The sequence below is a fragment of the Solanum verrucosum genome, unplaced genomic scaffold, assembly GCF_900185275.1.
Source record: "Solanum verrucosum unplaced genomic scaffold, falcon-dt-bn FXZP01000261.1, whole genome shotgun sequence".
Lineage (NCBI taxonomy): Eukaryota > Viridiplantae > Streptophyta > Magnoliopsida > Solanales > Solanaceae > Solanum > Solanum verrucosum.
In genome coordinates this window covers 11,779,363-11,790,942 of record NW_026019969.1, presented here as the reverse complement: position 1 = coordinate 11,790,942, position 11,580 = coordinate 11,779,363, and the positions used below count along the sequence as shown (strand labels likewise).

General features: G+C 31.5%; 2 protein-coding genes across 2 annotated transcripts; both read right to left on the bottom strand.

The window, feature by feature from the left end:
* Positions 1–4,885: 4,885 nt before the first annotated feature.
* LOC125815912 (uncharacterized) lies at positions 4,886–5,261 on the bottom strand. Its single transcript, XM_049495486.1, has one exon. The coding sequence runs from the start codon at positions 5,243–5,245 to the stop codon at positions 5,051–5,053; it is 195 nt and encodes a 64-aa protein (XP_049351443.1). The 5' UTR covers positions 5,246–5,261; the 3' UTR covers positions 4,886–5,050.
* Positions 5,262–7,092: 1,831 nt separating this feature from the next.
* LOC125816506 (uncharacterized) lies at positions 7,093–11,308 on the bottom strand. Its single transcript, XM_049496117.1, has 9 exons — positions 11,154–11,308; positions 10,461–10,534; positions 9,834–9,976; positions 9,700–9,746; positions 9,504–9,612; positions 9,344–9,405; positions 9,075–9,189; positions 7,918–8,084; positions 7,093–7,462 (listed from the first exon to the last, which is right to left on the bottom strand). The coding sequence occupies exons 1-8, from the start codon at positions 11,304–11,306 to the stop codon at positions 7,933–7,935; spliced, it is 855 nt and encodes a 284-aa protein (XP_049352074.1). The 5' UTR covers positions 11,307–11,308; the 3' UTR covers positions 7,093–7,462; positions 7,918–7,932.
* Positions 11,309–11,580: the final 272 nt, after the last annotated feature.

Below are 11,580 nucleotides of genomic sequence, written 5' to 3'. Positions count from 1 at the left end.
TTGGACAGACAATTGAAATCACAAGGTTGAATGAAATTAATTGGTCGAATGCGATGCCTCGAATAATCTTCATCACTGCTGCTGTTGAATTTGCTGGGGAAGTGAGGGATTTGAAGAGGAATTATCATAGTGATTTGAACAGCACTATTAATCATGTTGTTAGTAAAGAATTCTCTAACAGCTTTGCCCACAAACCTAAAGGGTGCAACAACAAATACGACCAATTTGTTCTTTGATTTGCTTTTCATTTTTTTTAGGCTGAGGAGTTAATATATTGAAATGATTAGAAGCTTTGTGTGTTGGTAGAGTTGAAGATGGAGGTATTTATAAGTGTGTGAGGATCGATGAATTTAATGTTAGTAGTTACTCCTTTCGTTCTTTTTATTTGTGATGGTTTCCTTTTTTATAGTCAAATTATAAGACTTTTGACTTACATTTTATAATGTATTTTTTCATCATATTGATATGTAAAATATTGCAATTTATACTACTTTTCGTATAGTTTTTGAATATCTAAATTTTTTGTTTAAAATATCAAATTAATTTTGAAAATTAATCAAATTGTCTTTTGAAAAAGACAATAATGACAATTAAAAAGAATGGAAAGAGTAATTAATTATGTTGACTCCATAAAAATTCATTATACCAATGTATATATATATATATATATATATATAAATAAAATAGCGTTTACACTACTAGCATAATTTGATTAGCTATGACAAATGACGTACCTGCTTATTATAAAGAGCTATGGATCTACAACTTTTTAAGTGAGTGGATTGGTAAACATTTTTTATAATGTTTATCAATAAAGCCCAATACTTTAAAGTTAATATATATATATATTATACTAGTAAAAAGTAATGCAATAAATATATAGTTGAACGATTATAGCTTGTAGGTTTAGTTATATCTTTTCTAATTGTCAACAAAAAACTTTCTACCAAAATTGTCTTATAGTAATATAACTTAATTCTCAAAAGTGCAGTTGTTATAAGTATAATGATAATGTATTATATCAAATAATTTGAAAACGAGTTGACATATATCATTTCAGAAACAAACGGCAAAAATTTATACTCATTTGATATTTACATTGAATTAATGAATATAAGAGTTAATATTTAAGTGATACACTATGTTTTTATGTTAATTTTTGTTGATTCTTACGATGAATCATTTACCAACAGAATATAGCCTCCCCATCTTTCTTTTCTGTTTCCATTATTCTTCTTAATTTATTCAACTGTTCTGAAAAAACAAAGTGTTTTTCTTTTTTTAATAATCTATCAAGGATGTAGTTTACTATATCCAGCTTGTGATAGCCGGACAAAATATTCTTACTATATGTCATAATTTTTTAAAATATTCCTATTTCGGATAGAGTAAAAATTATCATATTTGTAATTAAAATGTTAATATTATAAATAAAAGAACTAAAATTATATTAAATAAATTAGGAAAAATTGTACATAATGGCAAACTATTAATTCAAATTAAATGGTATAATCACATTTTGATTTAATTGTGTCATGTAGCAAACTGTTTGCCAGCGCCTCTCTCCCTCAAACTCTCGCTCGCCACTCTCCTCTCTCGCTCACTCCCTTTGTGCTTGCCTCTCTCGCTTTATACAACAAAATTGTATAAATTGTGTTTCTGTTTGTATAAAGCAAGAGAAAATTATATATACACATGCAAATACATATATATTCGTCCTATACACTTATAATTATACAATTAAAATATTCCCCTACCCAGTTCTCTTTTGTCTTTCTCTCTTTCTCGTTTTATACAACATAATTGTATAAATTGTGTTTCTGTTTGTATAAAGCGCGAGAAAATTGTATATACACATGCAAATACATATATATTCGTCCTATACACTTATGATTATACAATAAAAATATTCCCCTGCCCAAATTTATGTTTGTATAATGTATAATTTATGTTTGTATAAAGCGAAAGAGAGAGTGATTTTTGATATACAAATATTTTTGTCAACAATTTATACAAACGAGAGGCAAACAACAATTTATACAAATGGCTTGCCAGCGAAATTATACAAATCTGAAGAAGAGCCAACGAATCATACAATTGCTTCTTTTTGTATATATGTATAGCGAAATAAACAACTTTCAATTGTATATGCATAGCGAATTATACATATATATGTTTGCTATGGAGCGCAATTATGCAAAATTTGTTATAACATATAAATATAATTTTTTTGTTTGCTATATGTGAAAGTTGCTCAATAAATTAAGGTCTTAAATAGAATATTCTAGTGATTTTTCCTCAGATAAATATGTCAGTTCCCTCTTTATAGCACATGGCTTAACTCAGCCCATTACACATTGTCACCCATTGGGCCCAGAACGGGCCCATTGCGATTACACAAGGCCCGTAAAAATAGTGCCCGTTGTGGTGCATCGTATTGGGCTTAGTCCAATTCAATCTAATTTCTCCAAAAGGGCTAAAACCAATCTAACTTTCCTCCAAAATTTCTCTAGTCTCAACAGGTATGGCCTCAAATGTACAAGGATGTTAACTAAAAGGTCGGAATCAAATTTGAGCAGATTAAAATAAATTGACTTTATAAATAGATCATAACTTATAAATCGCTATGAACTGAGAAATAAATTGTGACTAAACTAGTTCAACTCAAAAGTTATTTATTTTAGTTAGCAATCTCAGGTTGCGTTGTATGATTGAATTGCTAGAATTTTGATTTATTACTTCACATCACATTGATATATACTAGTTTCCAACTTTTAAAGAACTTGTTTTGTCTTTTATTTTATTTAACAAAATTATTTATGAATATTAGTTTTGTGCTAACGTTATATTTCATTTATTGACCCAATCAATGCCGTATAAAATCAACCATTATATATATATATTTGAGTAATTTGGATTGTTGACGACTCAATGGACAAAGTGGTGCCACAATTATTTAATGAGATATTGGAAATTGAACATGGAAGTCAGAATTAGAAATTAATGCTACACTGAATTTTGTAGTAATATACATACCTAGTATTTATGACATTGTCTATTCATCTTGAGATTGTAACGCGCGTCAAGATAATCCCTACCAGGCCACATCAATAAGTTTCAGTTAACAAATCATGTTTATGTAATTCTCTGTTCATTTTTATTTATTCATTTTTTTTTATTAACACGAAATGTTCTGTGTACTGAGGTGACAACTTAATAATGTACTAAACTGAGTTAAGAGATGCTATAAAAAGAGCCCAAGTTTTCCTTCTTTAACCATTTGAAGTAATTCACAGCACATGTTGTATAAGGAGTAAGGACATAAAAATGGACTTAAAATGGCTAATTTAATAATTTCGTCAAAATCAAAAGATTGGAAAATAGTAGCAAGTTTGACCTCTTACCTCAATAGCGCCGTCTTCAAAAGTCGTAACTTTTCACTTTCATAGAAAATTTGCACAAACAAATTAATGTTTTCATAAATTCAATTGTGATTCTTTGTCAAACTAAGTAACTTAAACAAATTGTATAGTTATTCAAAGGGTTGGCATTGAGATACCTGACACGTAGCTTACGTTATGCGATGACCTGCTATCACTTGTTGAAACATATAAAGTTCTATTAATTTGGATTTACGTCAAATATAACATATTTGGAAGTAACATTTTTTTTTCAAGATTTTTCATTACTTAAAATTCAAAATTAGTTTTAATTTAATTAAGAAAAGAACAGCATGGTAGGTGAAAAACAACACTATTATTAGTCATGCCGGAGTGAATTCCGTACAATTTTTTCTATAAACGTTTTCCGAATGATCTATGTCACGTATAGCATATGAATATATTATGCTAGCTACTTAATAGGTTTTAAGTATTTATATTTATATAACAATCTCAAATTACTATGCAATAATAACTAATATTACAATTAAATATTTAAAAGTATTTAATAGATATTTTACTATATGGAGGGTATGATCAAAACTTATTGAATTCAAAATTGAGTTCTGATTTTTGTATGATCAAAACCTAATACATTGGATCAACCGATGATCATTTGAGCCTGTTTGAATTAGTTGATTGTAAATAATTGATAAATTATATGGGTTGAAATTAATTATAAGTTACAAATAAAAAATTATGTAGTTGTGTTCGGATAGAAGTATTAAAACTATATTAATTGGTTTGTTTGATAGAAAAACAGTACTGATTAATAAATTGCTCTTTTATTTAAATGACTAAATTTTCCTTACTTTTAAAATGTATTCGTTTAAAAATAACAAGAAAAGGAGAAACAACAATATAGCGTCAAGAGAAAGTTAGGTGTTTTAGAATTTAAAAACTAATAAGAAAATATAAAATATTTGGTCAAATCAAAAAATAATAAATATAAGCTCAAAACACATAAAATAAGGATTGATATAGCAGCTTTAGACTTTTTTTAGTGATTATAATTCATAAACACTTTGGTATTTATCAAATGAAATAGATAAATTAAAATCTGTTTATAAAACTAATTTTTAAGTTTGCGTGACTTCACATGATGTGAATCCAATTATTGTCGCACTCTATATATTAATTTACACGAGTTGATTAATATAAATCGCACCAGTAAATTATTCGAATTTAGTTAGAAATAACAAAAGAATAGAGATATAAATAATAATAACATAACTAATGTAATTCGACTAAAGAAAGAGATAATGAAGTAGTAAAATATTTTAAGAGATAAGTGTTTGGTTATTAATCTCTCTACTAATACACTTTAATTAGCAATCCAATTACTTAATGATCGGATAAACGTTACGAAGTCATTCAAAAGAAAAAATAACCCAACATTTACTCCTCTTTTTTCTCATTGAACTATGGAATCAATAAAAGGAAGAAAGACCGAAACGGTTCCCATCGGAAAATGGATATCATCGCCGTCGAGGAACACAGAAACGGCCATTTTTTAAAATCTATTATATATATATATACACAACTTCAAACAAAGAGAAATTTTCATTTTTCAAATCAATTCTTAATTATTTTTTTCCGATGGAGAAGCACTAAGTAAGACTACTCTTGCCGGGACGATCAGCAGCTTGAAGAGTTTTGTCGATGAGCTTACGAGCCTTTTTGCTTCGGATCTCCACTCTAACGCTGGAGCTTTTGTCCATTTTGACGTAGGGTTTCTTCGATTTCTTCAGCTTCCTCACCTTCGATTTTATCGATTCTACCAAACTCTCCAATTGAATCGCCATTGTTGGAGAAGAAATGGAGGAGACAGAAAATATTGAATGATTTACCAAATCAATCTCTGCTATTTATGGATTTTTCCGTTGCTGTTTTGCGCTATTTTGACTTGACTACACACACCTTTCTTAAATAAAAAATAAATGCCCCTTTTTCCTCCAATTATTACTCTTTTCTGCCACTCTAACTAAACAAGTTTTGATTTATTTATTTAGGCAGGTTTGGTCCTCGGATAAGGATAAAAATTTCGGAATAAATTTGAAATTAATGTCATTTTATATCTTTATTAATTAATTTAAATTATTTATATTAAAATAGTGATATATATATATCCCTATTTAACAAAGAGTAATTTGATCAAAATACTTCCTTTTTTCCTAGTAAGAATTATTAGCATTTTCTTAAGAGGTTACGTGGACATTTATTTTGAAGCAAATATACTGCATAAGACACCATCATGAAAATGTAAAAAGCCTTTGTAGTGCTAATTGTATAATTACAGCTTCAAATAGTAAGTAAATGTGCCACCCGACAAGTTGATGAAGATTTTAGGTGTTGTTCTAGTACATACTAATCCAATTGATGTGAATGCTTCTACTGTCTCAGGGAAATGGGAATGCAATATGGTCAATTTTGGGTTACACAAAGAAAATCCAACTCTAAATTTACCAGTATATGTCAGCATGCACTAAGGTATGACAATTTACATGTCCTTCTAGTCGCTAGTCCATATTAAGTGAATTGTTAAAATATGACATAAATTCCTTAAAGATTATTGCAGAACACAATTTTTAAATTCTACTTTTCACTATTTGATTATTTCCAAACTACTGTACTGGAAAATGTAAAGTAATTAAGAAATAAATACAAAACAAAGTCTCAATAATTATCTTAAACTTTGAAAAAAAAATCTCAACAATCCACTTAATATGGACTAAGAGGGAGTAATAATTAGTGAAAAATCAAGTAAGATGAATTATCTACTAGAGATGCTTAATACAAATTTCATTAATGGTACATTACTTGGTGGCTAACAAATGCAATCCGATTCCTGTCACGCATTAGACAAAGTACAATCAAACAAATAAAGTTCCACATGCTTATGTTGTCTAGATATTTAACAATTCCTCATAGCAAAAACATCAAAAAAGGTTCACAGCTAGGAACCTTCATTTAGACATAATTGCTGACAACTCTTAAAAGTGAATGTCTCTAAAACATAAAATAATGAAATGACACGAATGATCACATGGTCATTTACTAAATAATTAGAATTGCAAGTCAACACACAGGTCAGGCATGCAAAACACATTCCATCCATGGCAGAGTTTTTTAAAACTTTAAAGTTGAACAACCAGCAACCAGAGATAGTAATATTAAAATAGAGATCTTTCCAAGACTAATTGACTAATGACTCTATCTACACTCCACCACTTAAATTAAACATTCAGAATAAACCTCCCCTAGTTATAGTCATTCTTACAACACAACTGCAGAAAAGTCTATATTATAGCAGACAGAAAATTTAAATAGAACCTGATGTACACAAGAACAAAATTATACACAGACAGCCCCTAAATATGAATCAAAAGTATCAAATAAGAACACTTTATCATGTGTTCAAAGAGCTCAATTGGAACAAGTTTGAGTGTCTAAATAAAAAGTATATAGAGCAATCAGTGTATTAGGCCTTAATTATATTACAATCACATAATGGCCTAAAAAACTAGCTGAAGCTTCCTGTAAAATTACTACATTGAAATGAGATACGAAAAATATGTATAAAACAAAAATAATTGATAACTGCATTTCAAGGAGATCAGGTCAATTAATTATATTATATCATACTGAAGAAAAGTTTAGACAGCGAACTGCAGAAAAGTAAGCAACGAAGACAAACTTAAAAAATGAGGACTTGAATGTCATCACTCACCACTCATGTAGCAATTTGACTTTTCAAAACCGTCCAAGAGTTGGACAAAAATAATTTGTGGAATTCAATACCACCAGATTTTCACTTGAGATTACAAAGAAAAGTCAGCTGGGCAAGTTCAGAAGTATTGTGTCAAGGATGATACACTGGGCTTTCCCAAGTGGATTGAGGGTGAGGCCAGACATAACAAAGCGAATGATTGATCATTATCCTTTATTTTTGATCCTTCACTTCTGAATTCCTTTAATAGTGCTAACTTGCTGCTTTCTTGGGACCCCTCAGCATATGAACCCTACCTAAAACAAAAGGATTCATCTACATAAGTATCTAAATAGGTGAGAGCATGTAAATCTGATCATACAACTTAGCCTCTTCAGCTAATGATCAACGGTTTAATCCAGAGTAAGGGCCAGGAAGAAACTTAATTCTCAGTAACCAAAGCACTAAATCAGAAATCCTGTAACTGCAATTTTGTCTTTTTTGATGTAGCAAAGATGAGAAAGATTCACCATAGTTAGCATATACAATCATGTGGAATAAAAAAAAAAGAACCATAACCATACACTGACAGAAATCTTGAGAGATCAATTAAACCTTTTTCAGTGTAAGTTGAAGATGATGGATCCACAAAAGAATGAAAGAAATCCTAACTGAAAAGTGAAAACTTTATTGAACCCTTTCAAACAAGACCATCAAACTGAATTTGACTGAATCAATCCAAATGTTTTGAAGCAGCACAAATATTACTTGCCTGCAAGTTTGCTAGACCTTCAATAACTCCTGGTCGTCACACCACAACATTAATGCTGACAAAAGTGCCACTGTAGCAGTTTCAACTCGTAGACGATGTGGTCCAAGACCAACAGAAGTTGCCCCAGCCTCAAGAATCACGTTTAACTCTCTCTCTGTGAAGTCTACAATGGAGCGTGTTCACAATAATTACATACAGCAGAAAAGAAAATTATAAATTATATATATCTGAATGTTGTATGTAAGATTGTCTAGCATCCACAAGTTTTTCTATAGTTTTGGTTCCAAATCCTTTTATCATAATTGTTGTTCACCACTCTTGAAGGACTCTTACATCTGGATAATGAGGACAAAACAAGAGGATCTAAACCCACTTCAGCTTGCAAGATTGGACTGGTGCACCCATAAGCAATAGTAAAAGCACCACAACATGTAAAGCCAAATCATCATAAAACAAACTATGTATTGTACAAAGTAATTCATGTAGTGTGAGAAAGATAAATAGAGTTTGTGGTTAGAGTTAGGGTGGTGTATGGATGGAGAGTGTTGTTCTGGCATAGCAAAGTGGATATTGGAGAATGGAGCAGGAGGTTGCATGGGTAGGAGGGTTGCATGGCCTGCTGAAGCAAAAGGGTTAGCATTGGCAATAAATTTTTTTCTTTTCAATTATTGTCTCTCTTCTTATTTCCTTTATACTACTTTTTTCCTTTCCCACTCTTGAGAATTTATATAGAATCGACATTATGGGTACTCTGCCAGTTTTTTGGATAAAGATGAGTATTATACTAGCTTCAAAGGATTCTCCTATGTCTTGGATTAGAAAAGCATCTTTAGAAGTTTAAGGCCAAATGAGCTTTAACACATAAATTATCCAAAACTGGAGCTTCACATACAAACAGAGCCTAGTTTAATAAGTCATCTACCCAAAGATGATTACTTTTACTCTGTAAAAATGTTCAGGCATTTCAGTTTCAAAAAAAATAAAACGTTCGGGCATATATGATTCCTTACACATATCATCAGCGTTCTGGGCAATGGACTTCTTCAGATAATCAAATAGTTGACTTATGACCAACAAAAATATCATCAGTATAAAGGCACAAAATCTTGGGCATAGACTGGATGAGAAGGAAAACCTGCAGAAAGATACTAACCTCCTTCTGGTCCAATTATCATCAGTCCAGCTGATTCTTTTTTGATGGAACTTAAAGCACTAAATAATGGTTTAGCTTCTGCCGTGGCAATAAACGAAAGCTTTGAATTTTTAACCTAGAGCATAAGTGGCACCACAAAACAAAGAAAAGAAAAATGAGCAAGTTCTGCAGAGAGAAAGAAGTGCAAATAGTCTTAAGAGTCTCCTATATGCTGTTCGCTTTGAAATTTTTTTTTACTTTGTGGGAGGAAATTAGAAAAACTAACTTACAAGAGGTAAAAGTCCACCAATTTTTATAGGAGGATTTAGAACCATTTCATGCAGCCGTTGGCCTAAAACAAAATGTTGTTAATGTCAAAAACATAACCCACGCACCCACAAAGAAAATTAGTGCACAAAAGAAATTTTGTATCAGAGTGAAAAAGCTTACATTGTTTAGCTGCAGCAAAACTGACACGTTGTAATCTATCCACACGATTTTCTGATATTGAAGGAGACCGGTCCGTCAATAAGGGAGTCACACTACAGGCTCCTAGCTCCTGTGACCATCAGACAAAGAGAGTGAACAAAAAAGTTGCTGAAAGCTTCTGGAGAGACAATTTTTCACATGGGCAATTCAGACATACTGTACATTTCTCCACAAGCCAATCAGCCCGACCTCCCTTCAGAGTACCTACATTACAGGAACTTAATGCACATTATGCAAGGCAAGAAAAATGATCTACAAATAACACCACCCACAATGCTCATTAGCACTCACCAAATGCAGCAAAGACATGCCACTGTGTGTTATGTGGAGATACTGCATTTGGATTCTCGAGAGCCACAATATCCAATCCATTCTGATCAATGTTCTGTATACAACCTTCAACTAATCCTCCTTTTCCATCAAATAGTTCTACCCTTGCAAATTGGGCATCATGAATAGGTGAAATTAACTCAGTACCATTGTTAAAGAATTATATAGAACCACAGGCAACAACTATATTTCTTATTCTAGGACAACCCTTCCGGCTTATGTTAAGATGGAAATCAACAACTACTTGTTGAAAATCATATCCTTCATAGAATTGACAGATCTAAAATCTACATTACGAAAACCCAAAGTGGACAACCAGATTGAGAATCGGGAAAGCCGGAAAGGGAATACAAAAGGCTTCTAAAAGATAATAGGGCGTTGGCGAATTTAAGGCACCATTCACATTCCTTATTCAAAATAAAGCATCAATTCAGATAATACTTTTAAATAAGCCATTCTCATAGTTCGCAACTATTGCATATTTAAACTACGCACATTTAAGACAGATAGATACTACTCGTGAACAATTTCTAGGACACATAATTGTATATCACTGGTAACCATCCAAGATATGTTGTGAGGCAATACCTATCATGAATTGTCAACCTTAAGACCCTAGTCATGTGCCAGAATTCATCACCTTTAACACGAACAATGCCATCCTGCATTCTCAAAAACCATAAATACACCATAGCTGAGCCTCTTAAATCATCTGGTCTGAATACAATAACAATAATGCTAGAGCAAAAAAAGAACACAACTACCCAAGTCTAAACTAGTTGGGGTCGGTATAAGATCCTCATTATCCACTCCGCTCTATCTTAGACTAATTTGATTTCAAATTACCTATGTCAACTTCGGATAATGGGTATTCAGTATGATAAAGACAGTTATAACATCAATTGGTTGTATAACAAACCCAACCCCGTTCTTTTCTCAATAAAATCAATACCCCATTCTTGAAAAACAGACATGCCTTAGAGGATAAATCAAGAACCCCATTCTTTTCTCAATAACCGGTTTTCAGTATGATAAAGACAATTATAGCATCAAGAACCCTCTAAATTGTTCCCCCAAAGTAAACGACACTGCAAGAATTTCAGTTTATCGGTTGACAACAGTCAAATTACACGCAAGAAAGTTCGAATGTTTCTTGCAGAATTAATTAGTTGTATAACAAACCCAACCCTGTTCTTTTCTCAATAAAATCAAGACCCCATTCTTGAGAAAAGAAAAAAAAAATCAAGAAAAGTAGTAGGGAGATAAGAAAATAGACATTGCCTTGGAAGGAGGAAGCTTATCGGAGTAGAATCGGGGAAGGCCACCGCGAGACTGGTTAGAAGAAGAAGAAGAGAATGCCCGCAAACTGTTTGTTGTTTGACGTGAACGAGACAACAGAATGACTAGCCGAGGACTTAAAACAGAGGCTTGCATTTTGGTCTCAAACAATAAAATCTCTGCGCGGGTACCTTTATATTCGTTTTTCCCTGATGATTAGTGTGGAAAAATAATTAATTCTTTTATTTTAAGGGTCGTTTAGTTTGAAGACAAATTATGATGGGACAAGTTGTGATGAAATTAGTTATATTAAGATTATTTTTTATTGATTGTTTGGTTTGTCAAATATGCATGACATAATTTCTAAGAACACGTTGTGTATTTACAAAAATACCCTCTAAGAATAAGTTTGTTTATAAAAGAGGGTTTA

Excerpts from the sequence above, each read along its gene's own strand:
- LOC125815912 (XM_049495486.1), bottom strand. The coding sequence starts at position 5,245 with ATGGCGATTCAATTGGAGAGTTTGGTAGAATCGATAAAATCGAAGGTG.
- LOC125816506 (XM_049496117.1), bottom strand. The coding sequence starts at position 11,306 with ATGCAAGCCTCTGTTTTAAGTCCTCGGCTAGTCATTCTGTTGTCTCGT. Across the intron at positions 9,977-10,460 it reads AGGTTGACAATTCATGATAG|GGTAGAACTATTTGATGGAA; the intron begins GTATTGCCTCAC and ends CCAATTTGCAAG. Across the intron at positions 8,085-9,074 it reads GATAATTGGACCAGAAGGAG|ACTTCACAGAGAGAGAGTTA; the intron begins GTTAGTATCTTT and ends GCTCCATTGTAG.